Source organism: Pseudorca crassidens, chromosome 7, assembly GCF_039906515.1.
Source record: "Pseudorca crassidens isolate mPseCra1 chromosome 7, mPseCra1.hap1, whole genome shotgun sequence".
Taxonomy (NCBI): Eukaryota; Metazoa; Chordata; class Mammalia; order Artiodactyla; family Delphinidae; genus Pseudorca; species Pseudorca crassidens.
In genome coordinates this window covers 56,734,962-56,753,617 of record NC_090302.1, presented here as the reverse complement: position 1 = coordinate 56,753,617, position 18,656 = coordinate 56,734,962, and the positions used below count along the sequence as shown (strand labels likewise).

The 18,656-nt window shown below is 40.6% G+C and overlaps 1 protein-coding gene across 2 annotated transcripts in view; it reads left to right on the top strand.

Moving 5' to 3' along the window:
• The window catches only part of GLDC (glycine decarboxylase), a 98,665-nt gene that overhangs the window by 22,742 nt on the left and 57,267 nt on the right, over positions 1 to 18,656 (top strand). For both annotated transcript variants that reach the window (XM_067744335.1, XM_067744334.1), the window contains exons 4-8: positions 4,976 to 5,140; positions 9,723 to 9,800; positions 10,792 to 10,939; positions 11,633 to 11,829; positions 13,382 to 13,478. In XM_067744335.1, coding sequence (XP_067600436.1) covers positions 4,976 to 5,140; positions 9,723 to 9,800; positions 10,792 to 10,939; positions 11,633 to 11,829; positions 13,382 to 13,478 — 685 coding nt within the window. The remainder of the gene's footprint in view (positions 1 to 4,975; positions 5,141 to 9,722; positions 9,801 to 10,791; positions 10,940 to 11,632; positions 11,830 to 13,381; positions 13,479 to 18,656) is intronic.

Sequence of the window (18,656 nt, the reverse complement as noted above, 5' to 3'; positions counted from 1 at the left end):
GATGGTAAACTCCAAGTTTGATTTGAAAAGCAAATGGCCTGTCTCCTCCTTCTTACAAAACAAGCCTCCCAAGTACATGAATGGGCTGCAGCATTCCAGCCATCTGAATACTGGCCAGCTGTCTTCGCTCTTGGTGGCCGCACAGAATATTCACCATATTGCTTCCTGGCTGTGAGTGGATATGTTCATTTACTTTAGGATCCGCCAGGGTTTTGAGAGGGAGACAGTGTTGTTCTTTGCTTTTCAGTTCTGGTTTTGGCGTGCATTTTAAGTTTTGTTCCTTTGCATTCTCCGAAAGCTGATCTGAAACAGAGGGTGGTACTGGCCCTTGCCAGCCCTGATAGGGAGGGCTGTGCACATGAGCTTGGGTAGACTTCACATTATCACCCTTCTGAATGGTTGCCATAGAGATGGAACCAACAAATTCCGGTGACGTGAGGTGAAAATCAATGGGTAACATAGCCTCCAGAGAATACAAACATTTGGGCTCTTACAAGAAGATTTACATTAGGCCTAGAATATATTTTGTAGGGTCTACTTTTTGAAATTTTTGATTGCTGATAATATCAGTTAACTAATATCAAAACACTTACATTTCCCTTGTGACTATTTCTGTTTTGTGTAATGTTGGCACTGGGATTAAATGAGAGAATCTCATGAATGTTTGTCTTCCTGCAACTCCCCCACGCCTTTTTTGGTTAAAATCGTAGAGAATACTGATTATTTTGGAATAAATGTTAATGCCATGTTGAATATATCATGCATCCTTTTTGAGCGGAACAGAATGCCTTCTTGGATATGCAGATACTTTTTGGTTTTTAATATTAAAATATATCTAGAAACAGAAATCAATTGAGTTAAATATCAGTTGGAACATAGAAGTTGTAGATTACAGACATTTTCTTGATCACTGTTTTGCCTGGGGCAACTAAACCCTTTTATGCAGGATGGCAGGCCCTGTGCTAGCATTTTTCTCCTGAAACAAGGGTTTATTTAGTATCTCCAGGCTTGAGACTCACCAATCCATGTCCATTAATAGATGATTTTTTAAGACCATTTATGTCTGTTTATTAGTGTAAAAAAAAAAGTGTGGATTATAAAAGAAGTTTACAAGTAAAAGAAGTAGGATCATGTATTTGTCATCTTTGTAGGAAAAGTTTTAAAGCTCTCTCCTTTTAGCAGTGCTAATTAGCATCAGCCTAAGCTTGGACTTTGAGCAAGGAGAGAAAGGCTGAACAAGGGAGGGGGAATATTAAATCCCAAAGTCTGTGAGCAAAGGAATAGCATGGTCTCAGGTATGAAGGACTGTGTTTGGGAGGTTTGGGGCTTTTTCTTGCAGGTAACTGGGGAGCCATCCCCATTTGAGCAGGAAAGTCAAACACATACATTTGCACCAGAAATATTAGATAATTTCCTATTTTAAGCACTGTGCTAGGCTAGTAAGGCATCAAAGGGGTGGATGTAGGATGTCGGAAGGAAGACTAATGGCAACTGGTCATCATTTGGGCCTAAAAAAATCTGGACTTTTTACCTTGAGAATTGGCATGATAGTGGTAACTTTGAAGGAATTTAAGAAAAGAAACTACCTTGTTTGGTGATCTGGTTGGAGGAAGGATAGGGAGTGTGATGCTGACATGGGATGTGATGAATTTCCAGAAAGAAATTGTTTCCAAGTAGAAATATCTAATAATATCTGAATAGAAGTATGAATAAATCCTTTGGGAGAAGTCTATGAGTGTTTAAAAAAAATCTTCTAAGACCGGAACAGAGGATAAAAACTTTTCAAAACAACCAGCATTTGGGAAGGACTTAACCATTTCCAAAATGCTTTATGTATGTTAATTGGACTTGAGTGTTAAGATAATATCTGATATGGGTGATGTTATCTCCATTGATGGCCAAGAGAAATTGTCAGGGAGAGGTTTAGTGACTTGTCCCAGTTCACAGGTAATAAATTATAGAATTTAGGTTGACACCCAGAGCTTCTTAATACTTAGCATTGGTGAAGATACAGGGAAACCTGTGAATCACTGTATTACTTAAGGGAATACAGAATGGTGTGAACTGTCTAGAGAAAAACATGGCATATGTACCGAAAGATTTGAAATTGATTACTGTACACCTTATGATTTGAAATTCCATATCTAGGGATTTATCCTAAGGAAATAATACAAAGATAAGGATGTTCACTGTTATGCTATTTCTAATATTTAAAAACCAAAATTAATGTTCAATTTGAGGGGACTTGTTAAATTATGATAAATGATTTAATAACATAAAACAATCAAATGCATATTTCTGAATAATATTTAAAGTTATTAGAAATTGTCCATGGAATAATGTTAACAAAAAAAAAAATCGAGACACAACTTTATACAGAGTACCATCTTACTTTGAAGTATAAGTATGATTGTGATGTCAAAAAGAGACTGAAATTAATTAACCTGATTGTGGTGGTCATTTCACAAAGTATACATATATCAAAACATCATGTTGTACACTTTTAATATACACAGTTTTGTGAATCATACTTCAGTAAAGCTAGAGAAAAAAAAGAATGTATATAGAAAAGTCACAAATTAACAAGAAAAGGGGCAAACAACACAACAGAAAAATGAGCAGAAAAAGAAAAATAAAAAAGACTGAAAAGAAATGTACCTAAATGTTAACTATTGTTATCCTGGATTTCTGGGATTATGGGTGATTTTATTTTCTCAGTAGTTATCTCAATTTTCCAACTTTTTGCAAAGAGCATGCATCATATAATCAGCAAAAAAAGGTTGTAAACATGTTCCTGACACACAGAAGATGGTTAATAAATGGTAGCCGATGTCTTTAAAATTTAGAACATATAATAAAAAGAAAGTAAAAATTATGGTTAATCTTGCCACCCAGAGAAAATCACTGTTTACATTTTGGTTCACGTTTTTACAAATAGGATTGTAGTATTTTACATTTTACTTTTTAAATTAATGTATCATGAGCATCTTCTATGTCAGAAAATATTTTTACATATCATTTTCACAATCCATAGTATTATATGCATATTGTCTAATTTATTTAATCATTTTCCTTTTAATAGAGAGTTTGTTGCACATTTTTCAACATTCTGTTCAGTACTGTGATGAATTCTTTGGATGGGCTAGCTGATACATATGCATGCTTGTTTGCATATGTGTGTGTATAAGTCTGTGTGTCTGTCCGTATGCCAAATAATGATTGTGAGTAAAATGAAAAGTTCATGTTAGCCAGGCTATCTAAGCATATGTCTTTGTGGTGGCAGACTATGCTGTGTATGAAGATCTTATCTGATCTGAGGTCACAGTGGCCCCTTGCCTGTGCCTTTTGTGTGCCATTTCTGCTTAGATTCCCTTTCTACTTAGTCTACATTATGTATTGTGTGCTTCATTTATTCCAGTTCACCACCCGCTTAGAATTTGGCTAACTGATTTACAGTTGCTAAGCCAGGCTGTTCAAGGAATTAATTGAAGCAAAAACATACTCTGCTGTATACACACACACACACACACACACACACGCACACACACACACACACACACACACAACTATACCAATGAAAGTTTCAGGGAAATTATTTCAAAAGTCTTGACATTGTACTGCTTGGTAAGGCAATCTCCCCCATTCTATTCCCCCTCAAAGGTAAGAAGACATTGATTTCAAAGCCTTCAGAAAAGAAAAAAGAAAATAAAAGGTGGAAATATCCTGAATGTGATTACCAGATCAGGAGAGGAAGGAAAAGGGGTTGAAAAAAATTTTTTTTTCTAATACTCTTCAGGCTTGGAAGAACGAAAACAATAGGGATATGAAACAGCGTTACTCTTGTGTGGGAGCATAGACCCCAATCTGACACACTTTGGTAGTACAGTAATGGATTCTTGGTGAAAAGATAGCAGCTCTTTCCAAGTCCTCAGCCACCCTCTCTCCTCTTATTTTCTTTTCTTTAAAATATTTATCACTCTGAAATGATCTTATGTATTTTTTATCTCTTTTTTCCCCACTACAATATATTTTCCTTGAGATCAGGGACTGGTACCCATCTTGCTTATGATGTGCCACCAGAACTAATCATAGTTTTTGGCACTTAGTAGACATGCAGTAAATATTTGTAGGATGAGTGAATGAATGAAGGGATGAAAAAGTGATGAAGTCACTAAGTGGATTAACTGTCATACCTAAAGACACATTTTTGGCTAATAACTGGAGGATTTTAAGGTTAGCATTCATGTCTATGCTGCCTTCTAACCATTAGTATTCTTGAATTTTGATAGGTATGGAGTTTACTTCCATAGACTTTTAATAAGTGGATAGTGACAATTCTTTTTTTTTTTTTTTTGGCTATGCCACGTGTCTTGTGGGATCCTAGTTCCCTGACCAGGGATTGAACCCGGGCCCTTGGCAGTGAAAGTGCGGAATCCCAACCACTGGACCGCCGGGGAATTCCCAACACTTCTTAAATAGACCTCTATTAATTTTTTAGGAGCACATAGAACTTCTGGTCAGTATAAACAAAGCTCCTCTCCCCCAAAACCAAAAGTTTCGAGTATTAGGTATTAGATTCTTGGATACTTTTCTATTGTGAACCATGGTTGCGGTGAGCTTTTTTCTTTTTTTTTATTCTGTTTATAATACCATAGACAGTCTCAAGTGGATTTTAAGAGCCAACTTACAATACAGCATACTTATGATAAGATCATTAAAATAGAAATGTAAGATTAAGTAATTTAGAGGGATAGAAAAGTAAGTACTGATTATCCCCAAAGGATAATATTGTTACTATGATTTAATGCTGAGTTTCCTTACAAAAGACAAAAAGGAAGCTTATTGTTGTATTATATGATTCTCAAGAGAGGCAAACTTAATTTTCAGATACTGAATTCTAAAATGAAGGTATTTCATGAGCTTTTTCTGAATAGTGGATTCACAGTTTGGACATAGTGTTTTGGGTCCCTTACAGGATCACCCAGTATACTCCGTACCAGCCAGAGGTATCTCAGGGGAGACTGGAGAGTTTACTCAATTACCAGACCATGGTGTGTGACATCACAGGCATGGACATGGCTAATGCATCCCTGCTGGATGAGGCCACCGCGGCTGCAGAGGCAATGCAGCTCTGCCACAGGTGAGAGGCCCAGCATGAGATTCCCTCAGGGGGAGGGACATCTTCCAGTCTCACAACTGCTGTGCAGGCGGGGGTTTCCCTGCTCTGGTCAGTGCCCAGTGACTTTGTCCCTCTTTCCCTCTCTCTCTCTCTTTCTCTTCCCCGCCCCCTCTTTCTGTCTATCACACACACACACACATTTGTGTCTATGAGATATGTTGTATCAGTATCATTATACCAGTTAGTTGAGGTAACAAACAGATGTGAAATATAGTGCATTTAAAAAGCCACTGCTGTTTATTGTTTAACATTATGTAAGAAAGACGTTTTGCTCTTCACATACATGATGTTAAGTTCAGGGATGTTACAGCAACTCCGAGATAGTATCAAGGACCAATGCCCCTCTCTCTTTACCATCGTTAGTGCGAGGCTTTCATCCTGTGGACTGAAGAAAAGCATACAACCTAAAAGTTGCAAGTTAAGTTTTATTTGGGGATCTTACTAAGGATGAGAGCCCCGGAGACAGTCTCTCACACAGCTCTGAGGAACTGCTCTGAAGAGGTCAGGGAGGAGCCAGAACATGTAGGAGGTTTTTGCTGGGAAAAAACCATGCAGTTGAACATTAAAAGATTACTGCTAATCACAAAGAACAGACATCTCAGGTTAATGTTAGTGCTTTTCAATATACGGGAAGATGCAAGAGTTTGGGCTCATTGAAATTATTCCTTAGAAATGCATCTTAACTATCTTGGGCCAGTCTCCAAAGCAAATAATACTTCCTGTTTTTTTCCATCCTGAGTTCCTCTCAGGGTGCACCATCAGTGGGCAGCTGCAGTGGCTAATGGCTTGATCCTTGTAGAACTGGGATGGCGGGCAACATTTTTTGTTTACTGCAATGGCAGACAACAGTCCCGTCCACAGCCCTCCTGGTCACAAGATGACTGCTGGAGCTCTAGCCATGACGCCTGCATTCAGGAAGAAGTAAAGGGTACTTCTAGCGAAATAAGCTCTCTTTAAATAGTGTTTTGGAAGCCTCCACTCAACAATTTACTTATGCTTCATTGACCACCCCTACCTACAAGTGACCTGTGGAAATGCAGTTTTTTTCAGATGGGCACATTGCTGCCTCCTACATATTGGGGTTCTGTTACTATGGGTGACAGGGAGAATGGATATTGGGTAGGAACTAGCAATCTGCAATGTAATATGTAAATGAGCATCACCCTGTTTTATGAAGAATATTCTTCTCAGGTTGTATTTAATGTTTTATAGCTTTTCTTTTTCTATTTAACAATATTTTGTGAACATTTCCCCATTTCTTTAGTCAGCTTTCTAAACTGTGGCTTTTATTGGCTACATAGCAATATTCATTTGCATGGAAGTACCATAATTTATGTAACCTCACCTCTATTGTTATACATTGTTTATTCCCATTTTTCACTGTTATTAATGGTATTTTTGTGCATCTGTAGGATAGATCTTTGTCAGAAGTTCTGATTATTTCCTGAGGATGCATTTCTAGAAGTAGAATTGCTGGGTCATTGTTAACTTTGGTTAGTATTTAGTTGATAATCATTCTTCAGCTCCTCACCTTCTTTTGTTCATTGCCTCGAGAATACATTTGAGTTTACCTTCCCTCCAGGTAGAATTCTCATGTAGATGGTCATCTGGTAGGGAAATCTGCCCACATTGATGATGTGTCTGTCTGAGGTTTTGGGGGGCTGGCCCTAGTCGACTGACTGGGTTGACTGCAGTGGCTAATGGTTTGATCCTTGTGGAACTGGCGGGTAACATTCTTTGTTTACACTCTGAATGCCCATGTAAGTCTCTTTCTTGGCTTCCACAGACTTGAGGGGTGGTTAAATGGATTCTGGTACCAATTCCAGTCAGGGAGGGGGGTTCCTCTCACACCTGAAAACAAATGAACAAACATCTGCTGGTGTCCAACAACCCCCTCCAACTCAGGGTGCCATTCTCAAGTACAGGTTGTTACCTGTATTCAATCGACTGGAATTTTCATGACCCCCTCCTCAGAGCAGCGCACAGAACTCAGAGAAACATTTTACTTACTAGAACCAGTTTATTTTCAAGGAACAGCCAGGCAGAAGGGATGCATAGGGCTGGGTATGTTGAAAGGGTCAGAGCTTCCATGCTCCCTCAGAGATCCCCATTCTTCCCAAATCTCATGTTCACCAGTCCAGAAGCTCTCCAAATCCTACCCTTTGGGTTTTTTATGGAGGCTTCACTACATAGACACGAGTGATTAAATCTTGGCCATTGGCAATTGATTCAGCCTCCAGCCCCTCTTCCTTCCCTGGAGCTCAGGGTGTAGAACTGAAAGTTCCAACCCTCTAATCACACGGTTGGCTCCTTTAGCAACCAGCCCTCATTCCTCTGTGGGATGCAAAAGTCACCTCATTAACATTACAAATGACACCTTGATCACTTTTCACACTTAGAAAATTCCAGTGGTTTTTGGGAGCTGTGAGCCAGGAACTGTGGACAAAGACCAAATATATATGAGAAATATATCTTGGTCATCTGAATGACCAAATATTTACTTCCTATAAATCACAGTGTTGCAGTTGTGAACCTCGAACTCACTGGGCAGATATGGAGACCTCTAAGTTCCAGGCCCTTCTGCTTCCCAAGCAGTCCCTGGGGTAGGTTCAGGCTCTTCTTCCTGTTATCTTAGGGACAGCAAGGGGGTGGGGGGGAGAATGCCGTTCCTAGTCTAAGCTTTTCACTTCTTTTCACCGTCTCTCTTCCTCATCCACCTTCTCGCTGCTCTCCCATCCCCCACCTCCGTCCCCTTTTTCTGAGTAAAAGCTTTCATCTCACGCGCAGGCTCAGCGGCCATGGCTCACGGGCCTAGCCACTCCACGGCATGTGGGATCTTCCCGGGCCGGGGGACGAACCCGTGTCACCCCTGTCCCCTGCATCGGCAGGCGGACTCTCAACCACTGCGCCACCAGGGAAGCCCAGAAGCTGAGACCTTTGTAGTTGATGGGTCAGGGGTTCTCTCCTGAGCTTAATAGAGTCACTGGGCAACGCACACTCTGCAAGTGCTGGATTTGCTTCCTCTCTCTTAATTCTCATACCTTCCATCCTGCATTTAATTTTACCCTTGAGAAGCAACCTTGTGTTTCTTATCTTTAGGAAATGTTTTCTTCAATAGCAGTGTTTTTGTTTCCATCCGAGGTCATTTAGGCTTAGATAGCTCTTCTCTCCAGAGTTATTTAGATATAGACTTTGAAAGGCTTTGTGTATTGGACAGTTAATTTTGTATCTCCCAACTCTACCTACTCTATTGAATTTATGCTTATTATAAGAATAATACCTGTTCATAGTGGAAAATTTCAAATAGTAGAGAAGGATATAATGACAAGTAAACCTTGCTGTTTCTCAGTCGCATTCCATTGAGAAACTTGCTGTTAACTGGTCGTGTGGATCTTCCTTTTTATACAATATACTTGTATCCTCCACTCATTTCTTTTTACCCAGATGCGCTTGTGATACACAAAATGTTCTGCATCCCCATCAGTTTTGTTTCCTGAAACTATGGACTGTTAGAGAACTTCCTGAATTTGGGTCTTAGACCCAACGCAGTTCCTTCCATAGCTGTGTGGCACCTGCACGTGTCACAACCTATCTGAGTTCTTCTCCGCTTCCTTTGAATGAGGACACTCGGTTTAGATAATCTCTAAATGCTCCTTTGGCAATAAACTTCTCAGATGATTTTATCTAGAAGACTTAGTTTTTTGTTCCTACTCGCACCTAATCACTACCCTTTTCTTTCTTTTTCCTCATAGTATATATATATATATATTTAACATCTTTATTGGAGTATAATTGCTTTACAATGGTGTGTTAGTTTCTGCTTTATAACAAAGTGAATCAGTTATACATATACATATGTTCCCATATCTCTTCCCTCTTGCGTGTCCCTCCCACCCTCCCTATCCCACCCCTCTAGGTGGTCGCGAAGCACCGAGCTGATCTCCCTGTGCTGTGCTGCTGCTTCCCACTAGCTATCTGTTTTCCGTTTGATAGTGTATATATGTCCATGCCTCTCTCTCACTTTGTCACAGCTCACCCTTCCCCCTCCCCATATCCTCAAGTCCGTTTTCTAGTAGGTCTGTGTCTTTATTCCCATCTTGCCCCTAGGTTCTTCATGACCTTTTTTTTCCCTTAGATTCCATATATATATGTTAGCATACGGTATTTGTTTTTCTCTTTCTGACTTACTTTACTCTGTATGACAGACTCTAGGTCCATCCACCTCACTACAAATAACTCAATTTCGTTTCTTTTTATGGCTGAGTAATATTCCATTGTATATATGTGCCACATCTTCTTTACCTCATAGCATATTTTTAAAAATTTAAACCAGTTTAAGATTGATTTTGCTAAATGGGGTTAGAATGGGAATTGGATTTCAGTGAAATTCTAATCAGGAAATGTCACTGTTAGTTATTAATGACTCATTATTTTTTATCCTATGCTCAGACTTTCCTTAAGTACCATCTTTGCTTTGCATTCTTAGACGATACTCTGATTTCTTTAATGTTCATGTTCGAATTGGGATTTTTCTTTTCAACAGATACAACAAGAGGAGGAAGTTTTTTGTTGACCCTCGTTGCCACTCACAGACAATAGCTGTCGTCCAGACTCGAGCCAAGTAATTAATTTTATTTGTATTTTGAACTCAGGGATAATATTATGCTCATCTCTGCTGTTTCTTCCTCTAATTTCCAAACTGACTGGAGTTGAACCTGGTTTAAGCTGGGGTTATTGAATTTTACTTTCCCTCCCACTTTCTTCCCATGACCTCACTGGTGAGTAAGATGTGTCAGAATTCAGGAAAAAATACACAGTGGATTTGGTCACCTTTGCTTTATATTTTACAAAAAGAACACATTGTTTTGTGTTCTTTTTTACAAAAAAGAAAATTAATATTAAAATAGTTTCAACAGTGTTTTGAAAAGTTTGAAAAGCACAGGGTAAAAATGGAACTCTCACACAACTGTTCTGATTTTGTATATATTCCTGCAAACATGGCCCATAGGGAATCCACATAATACCTAGTTTAGTATGATGTAGCTGAAAGCAGATTATATTTTTTAAGTGCTGTAATCAGATAAAACAGACACAGCACAACTACCGCATGTGGGTGTGTTTATTTACTTTCTCCTTGTAAAAGCCTTTCCCCCAATCCCATACCACCATTCCTTCAGAAGTGGTTTTCTGACATATGATAGGAATTAGATAGTTTCAGGAACCTAAGGAAGGTCTTCTTCCCTGTCTTACTGAGGTTTTCCACTCACCTAAGACCTATCCAAGGTCAAAGTGGCAATGGCTGTGTAGTTGCAGGTAGTGGTTGTTTAGCCCTAGGAAGGCATGTTTCTGCTCTTGTCGCAGGCACAGGTTCTGACAGGAAAGTGGGAGGGGAGGTGCTAACAGTGGCTGCAGGTGAGTTGGTGTGAAGCACAGTTACCACTGAAGGGCTGGGTGTGGGATGGGGGTGTGTGCGTGTTGGGATAGGGTAGGGGGTGGGGGCACTGAGGAAGGACACAGAATACGCATGCTCTAACGTGGAAAAGAAACTGTAGATGATTTGACTTTCCCTGTAAACCAAAAGCATGGTGGTTCTTTGTCTTCTGTCTTTTCAGGTATGCCGGAGTCCTCATTGAGCTGAAGTTACCCCATGAAATGGACTTCAGTGGAAAAGATGTCAGTGGAGCGCTGTTCCAGTACCCAGACACCGAGGGGAAGGTGGAAGACTTCACGGAGCTCGTGGAGAGAGCCCATCAGGCTGGGGTAGGCAAACCTCTCCTTGTGGGGGGTCCATGGAGGTGTGTCTCAATTTTGAATTATTATTGTTACTCTTTTTAGCATGATTTTTAAAAAAAGTTTGTTTAATTTCTTTTTGGCTGCGTTGGGGCTTCGTTGCTGCGCGCGGGCTTTCTCTAGTTGCGGTGAGCGGGAGCTACTCTTCGTTGCGGTGCAAGGGCTTCTCGTTGCGGTGGCTTCTCTTGTGCGGAGCACAGGCTCTAGGCATGCAGGCTTCAGTAGTTGTGGCTCGCCGGCTCTAGAGCACAGGCTCAGTAGTTGTGGTACACAGGCTTAGCTGCTCTGAGGCATATGGGATCTTCCTGGACCAGGGCTGAACCCATGTCCCCTGCATTGGCAGGCAGATTCTTAACCACTGCACCACCAGAGAAGCCCTATTATTGTTTCTCTTTTTGGTGTGTTTTAATTTCCACGCCTTTATCACTTGGTAAGGTAAAACTGCCTCCTTCCAACCTCCTTTTTTCAAGTTTGTTTTCTTCACTGGTTCCTGGCACATAGTAGGCACTCAGTAAATATTTTAAATGAATGAATGAGTAAATAAATTTCACAGGATACGGAACCAACTCTGCCAGTCTGCCTATAATGGAGATAATTTGCTATCCTTCCACTGGTCTCAGGGAAGGTCACAACCTTGTCCATTTTCTCTTGTTTCCTTTCTAGAGCTTGGCCTGCTGTGCTACTGACCTTCTAGCTCTGTGTATCCTGAGGCCTCCCGGAGAATTTGGGGTGGACGTTGCCCTGGGCAGCTCACAGAGATTTGGGGTGCCTCTGGGCTATGGCGGACCACATGCAGCCTTTTTTGCTGTCAGAGAAAGTTTGGTGAGGATGATGCCTGGAAGAATGGTGGGGGTAACAAGGTAAAGCAGCTCATGTTTCTTCCCTTTTATTGTGGTTATGGGTTTTCCTGCTCCTTCTCTTGATCACAAAAGTTGTTGATTTCTCTTTGAATTTAACTGGGCCATTTTGGGTCGAATTTAACTGGGCCATTTTGGGTCGATTAAGGAAATGTAAACATAGAGTCAGAAGAGAGAATGTATTTGGGGTATGAATGTTTGGGGTATCAATGCCCTACCTACTCCCCAACCCCATCCCAACACACACACACACACACACACACACACACACACACACACACACACACATCCCATTATCCCATACACACACACACACACCCCCATTATCCCATACCTGGCCTTTCTCAAATGCCATGTACCTCTTCTCGAATGCCATGAATTTGTGCATATTTGGAAAAGTATGTTTACAATTTATAGCATATTTGTATTGAAGTCATAGAAATGAATTTTAGATTGATGAAAGTCTTGAGAGACTGAATATTTTAAGTGTGTTTTATATCTAACTAGTTTCTTTCTCAAAAGTATTAACATGCCACATGGCTATGTAAAGACAAGTGCAATAAGAGATTACCATGCACACATTGGGTGTGACCTACACTTTATTTCCTAGAGGCCTGCCCTTTGGCCATTTGAGTAATTTCCAAATGTACTTCCTTGAGTGCTTCTCATTGATGAAAATCCTCGGGTTGAGAATTGAGATGAATGCCATGATTATTACTGTGGAACTTTAGCATATTGTTTTTGACCTTTCATAAAGCTGGGCTATTAATGTAAGTGAAGAGTCTGAATTAGTGAATGATGTGCCAGTGATGAGAAGTTCTGAAATACTTACACTTTGTCACATGATGGCAAAAGGCACTTTGCTTTTTAATGTAAAAAATAATAGTTTCTTTAAGTATTCTTACATTACATTTTCTTTCAATGATGTCTCTTCAACAGATGAGATGTGACAGAGGGTTTTCTAATTTAAAAGAGTTTCATATATCAGTTATCATCTTCTGATTTTTGTATTGAACTTCTTACCTTTCTGGAAAGTGGACCTGAGAGTTTGATGAAATAAAGGCTAAGACTGCTGAATCTTTGTGGTTATCTAGATTTTTAATTGTATTAAGAAAGGAGAAATTTTATTAGAGACAAGAGTTAGGTTGTTAACATCCTTTATTTATAGCCATATAGTTGCTTTAGATTTCTAGTATAGAAATTCTGTTTCCTTTGTCGGGTATTTCCCTTTTCTCTGAGTCTGCCAAGAAGCTCAGAGTGAAGTTTAATCCTCAATCACCATCATTTTATTAGGCTGGGTGATTCCTGGAAAATTTTCTTTTAAAGTTCCCAGCTTATTGTATATATCTCAGTGCCTCAAATCCTCAAAGTACAAACTGAAAATTAACAGTCCCCTTTAGAAGAAGATGGTTTGGAAATTGTTTCTTTATGGCCTTGCACCTAAGTAACTTTGCTGAATTCACTTAAAGGTGGGAAGGAAAGAAGCAGTTCTGTTTATGGCAACTCCTGGTGCTATGATGATCTGTACTAACCGGATGTTTTATTCTTGGTCCAGAGATGCCAGTGGAAAAGAAGTGTATCGTCTTGCTCTTCAAACCAGGGAGCAACACATCCGGAGAGACAAGGCTACCAGCAACATCTGTACAGCTCAGGTAGATCACATACCTGACCTGCTCACTGAATGTCTTACAGTCTACAGCAATGAGCTACTTGTTCATTTACTGAGTTGTTGCTTCATTCATCCACGGAGCAGTGTGCACACCAAAAATGTCAAGATCTTGTTGGTAGAGAAGCCTTGTGGTCTTGTCAGAACGCCAATACAATGTATTTTACTGTGGTTCCATGTATGCACACCCTTCACCTGTTAGGGTCTCTGGCATTCTTGGCCACAGGGCAGGTCCATTATGGGTGGTGACTGGGGCACCTCCTCTTAGAGCTGAGATGGAGGCCCTCCAGGTTAGTGTGAGGAAGGCAAGGTGAAGGTGCTTGAGGTGACTGTACTGAGGGGATAGTCCAGATTGGCCAGCCGGTGGTGGCCATGGGATACTCTTACTGGGAACTCATGAGAGACATTTCTGAAATGTATGGGACAAAAGAGGAGGAGTTACCTGAATGTTGCCCAATGTCTCAGGTTAGAGGGAGCAGTGTTTTCTGACATCCAGCCAGTTCCTAGGATCAGGTGGAGGACCACTCCTGAGCATATAATGCATTCTCGGTTCTCTTCCATTCGGGGTCAGGGAAAGGGAGAGATCTCACAGATACCCCAGTAGGCAGTGCAGTGTCCTTCCTCTCAGAGCATTGGCTCACAGCACCACCGCCAGCTTTTAGAAAGCCTCTCCAGGGAGGGAGTAGATGATAAGGTCTGCTTATAGTTTGCTCCATATCCATTGGTGGTTGAAATAGTTTCCTCAGTTGGTTTTCCTGTATTATTCTTTTTGTCTCAGGGAGGCGGCTGCTTTTCAGGGAAGAGCTCCTCTAGTATTGCAGGAAGAAGCCAGTTGTCACAAGCTTGTCCTCTGTTGACAGCAAATTGATCTTTATGTGATGCCTTTACTTTCTGTAGTTTACCCTTCATTTGTTGAATTCCCTGCTTACATATCTTCCCTTCCTCTGCTGCTTTCTGCTCATGTTCTTCCAGAACATGTCTTTCTGATCATAAGTGCACTAAGGGCTTTCTGCTTCAAGGTTTGAATTAATTTTCCAAGGTTAACTTGGGCATTCTACAATGAGCAAAAGTTACATTCCTACTTCTTTTTTCCTTCCAGTTCATGGATAGCTGATATTTCATTATTTAACTTGGATCATAAGAGGTCTCTGTTTTTCAGCAATGAATAAAATGATGTTTGCCCTAGAGATAGTCATACCCTGTCTTCTCTGATTTTCATTTTCTTATTCTGGAGATTTTCTAACTCTCCATTGTCTATTTCATCTCACGTGTTTCTTCTCATAACTGGTTGCATGAAACAATTGCTTGTGACGCCAGTGTCATTTTCTTCGTAGGCCTATAATTATTCTCTTTTGTTCGGAGATGACTGATATTTTTTAAGCTGTTCCTTGAGCACTCTATGTCATTACTCCAGCCTTCTTCTTGTAGCACCTCTTCCATGTTCTTCTCAAGGCTGCCCCATTCCTCTTGAGTGTTGTAGGGTCCACACTTGACTTCTCTTAGTTTTGCATCACTGATGGTGCAGAAATTTTTTTTTTTTTTTTTTGCGTTATGCAGGCCTCTCACTGTTGTGGCCTTTCCCGTTGTGGAGCACAGGCTCCGGATGCGCAGGCTCAGTGGCCATGGCTCATGGGCCCAGCTGCTTCACGGCATGTGGGATCCTCCTGGACCCGGGCACGAACCCGCGTCCCCTGCATCGGCAGGCAGACTCTCAACCGCTGCGCCACCAGGGAAGCCCCGAGAACTTTTTTTTTTTTTTAATCTCTGAAAACGCATTACTGAATTCTTTAAAAAAAATCTTTCTGTAAACTTGTGACATTTCTACAGGTGTCTGAATTTGCATCATATCTTCTTCTTTATATTCTCTTATTTCTCAACTTCCACCACAGGCTTTCATTAGCTTTTTCTGAAGTCCAGGGGTATTGATGTATAATTTACATTTCATTAGTTCTCTTATTGAGATTTAACTCTACATATAATTCACCCATTTAAAGTACACCGTTCGATGGTTGATAGTATTTTCACAAAGTTGGGTAACCATCACCAGCATTTCATTTCTGGATATTTTTATCACCCCTAAAAGAAACTTGTTCCCATTAAGCAGTCACTTCCTATCCTTCTCGCCTCCCTTCAGCCCCTGGTGACCACTTATCTCCTTTCTGTCTCTATGGATCTGCCTATTCTGGATATTTCATATAAATGAGATCATACAATATGTGGCCTTTTGTGCCTGGTTTCTTTCATTTGAGATAATGTTTTCAAGGTTCATCCACGTTGTAGAATTGGGAAGGAAAAAAAAATTTTTTCGTCTAACCTTCTAGGTTCTTCTAGCTGGTCTAAGAATTAAATTGATATGAGACAGATTAACATGAGAAAATGACATTTTATACATACATACAGGATCCCCACATATATGAGAGGCTCAGAGACCCCACATACATGAGAGGTTAAAGGACAGGAAAGTAAATAAGGTTATACATGTCATCCTGGGCTAAGGAATAGGATAGGGGCCAGGTGCTTCCAAGCATGGGAGGGCCATTCACTGGATGATAAGAAGAAGAACAAGATGTCTGGTAATTAGTTGTTTGTTCTGCCATATAGATGGGGCCACTTAGATAAAATTTATCTTTGGTAATATCTCCTTTTCTGGGAAAAATCCTCAATTTAAATTCTTCTGGGCAGTTAAGGGAGGAGCAGTAGTTTCTCTTGAGCCCAGAAGGTCTCCATTGCCTGAACTCAAAATAATCCACGTGCTAAAGTGGCAGATCTTAGGGAGGCCTGTTTGGAACCCCTACAGTATCAGGAATCAATACTTCATTCTTTTTTACGGCTGAAGAATATCCCATTGTATGGATATATCATATTTTGTTAATCCATTCATCAATTGATGGGCATTTAGGTTGCTTCCACTTTGGGGTACTTTGAATAAGGCTGCTATGCACATTTGTGTATAAGTTTTTGTGGGGACATATATTTTCAGTTCTCTTGGGTATATTCCTAGAAATAGAATTTCTGGGTCATTGGTAACTCTATGTTGAACTATTTGAGGAACTTCCAGACTCTTTCCTGAAGTGGCTGCACCATTTTACATTCCCTCCACCAATATATGAGGGTTGTAATTTCTCTACATTTTCACCTGTACTTGTTACTGTTCCTCTTTTTGGTTATAGCTGTCCTAGTGGGTGTGAAGTGATCTCTCACTGTGGAATTGATTTGCAATTACCTAATAACTAATGATTTTGAGCATCCTTTCATGATTCACTTTTTTTAAAAAATAAATTTATTTTATTTATTTATTTTTGGCTGCGTTGGGTCTTCATTGCTGCACGTGGGCTTTCTCTAGTTGGGGCGAGCAGGGGCTACTCTTTGTTGCGGCACATGGGCTTTTCATTGTGGTGGCTTCTCGTTGCGGAGCACGGACTCTAGGTGCGTGGGCTTCAGTAGTTGTGGCACGTGGGCTCAGTAGTTGTGGCTTGCGGGCTCTAGAGCATGGGCTCAGTAGTTGTGGTGCACGGGCTTGTGGGATCTTGCTGGACCAGGGCTCAAACTCGTGTCCCCTGCATTGGCAGGCGGATTCTTAGCCACTGCGCCACTAGGGAAGTCCCCATGACTCACTTTTGATTACTTTAAGTATCCTAATTATGTTGTTTGTCAGATTATCAAAGAAATTTGAATCTTCTTGGTCTCTCTGTTTCTCTGAACTTCCTTTGATACTCTAATGCCTTACCAGGATTTCTAAAAGTGACTTCGTACTTTTCATTAATTTGTTGGTCAGTTGGTTGATACAGTCTCCTGTTTGTAGAAAGAATGATCTCTAGTTTAAAAAGTGACATGAATCAACCTCCACAAAGCTTCTGTGATGGGAGGCTTCCAGAGCATTCTGTGAACATCAAGCCTGAGTTTTTATTCCCAGGCAGCATAGCCATGAGCCATGATACACTATATCATGGATGTTTTACTTCAGACATGCCCTCTCCATAGCTATAATGTGTTGTGGTTCTTCCGTATTTATTTCTAATTGTTATACAGAGTCCACAAGAGTGTCTGTACCCTCTCTGGCACTTGGTCCAAGAAAGTCTACTGCAGTGTTCTCTGATGTCTTCTTTTCCTTCTTTTCTTTATTGACTCTGATTTCACTTTCTGGCATTTTTGCAGTGATCCCAGAGAGATTCCTTCTAACAGCCTCACAGAGGAAATGTGTACCTAACAAAATAGATCTGATATTGAACATCATCCAACTTTAAAGCACTGTATTTCTTATCTGAGTAGTGTTTCTGTTCTGTAATGTGCCCCTTCCCACCTTGGGATGATTGAACATGAAGGTGGACCTTGAACTGCTGACCTAGTACATTAGGACAAAAGTCACTTTAGTGGGACTGGAAACTCATAGAAACCATGGTGCTGGACCAATGAGATGGGAGGGGCTGTGGGAGAATTGAATGGACTAAGCAGGTGATGAGGAGGCTGAGATTAGAGTTTGGGTTAGTTACCTAGGGTGATATTGCATGGTTAGAAGGCTGCTGGTTGGTAGGATATAGGGTGGAAAAGCAGGTGAGGGACAGGGCGAGAGAGAGGAGAGACAGGAGGTGGCCCTCCATGATTTTCCCCCACATTGGCCCTCATTTTGGTTTCTGACCCTTGCCATCCTTTTTTTATCCTCCTCCCTGACCCAAGATGCCATGACAGTGGTCCCTTCCTTGCTCCCTATGCTGGATTCCATCCCTGAGTCTCTGAGAGATTCTAGGGCCATTCTTTCCTATTCTCTGTCACACTAGGATACACACTTCCCTGTAAATATTTTTGTGAAACTTCAATCAACGGTCAGGAGAGATATCTTTACTTGAGAAAGTGACCTTACTGTCAGCAGGGAATAAGCCAGTAGGTTTTGGTTTTCCCTTCCTAATATATCTCCTGCCAACTCATTTTGGTTTTATTCCCCTGCGTCCTGCATTTTCATCTTTGGTGGTCCTTTGCATAGATTCACCATTCACCTCTTGGTTGGCTGAAATTCAGTTGCTAGTGTTTTATTTAAGGCTTCAAGAGAATTATACTCCCTGACTTCTTGTGTGTTTGAAAATTTTTCTTGCTTTTATCCTTGAAGAACTGTATTATTGAGCATAAAATTCTTAGATCTCACCGTTTTCCCCTGAGGTCTTCGTTGTTC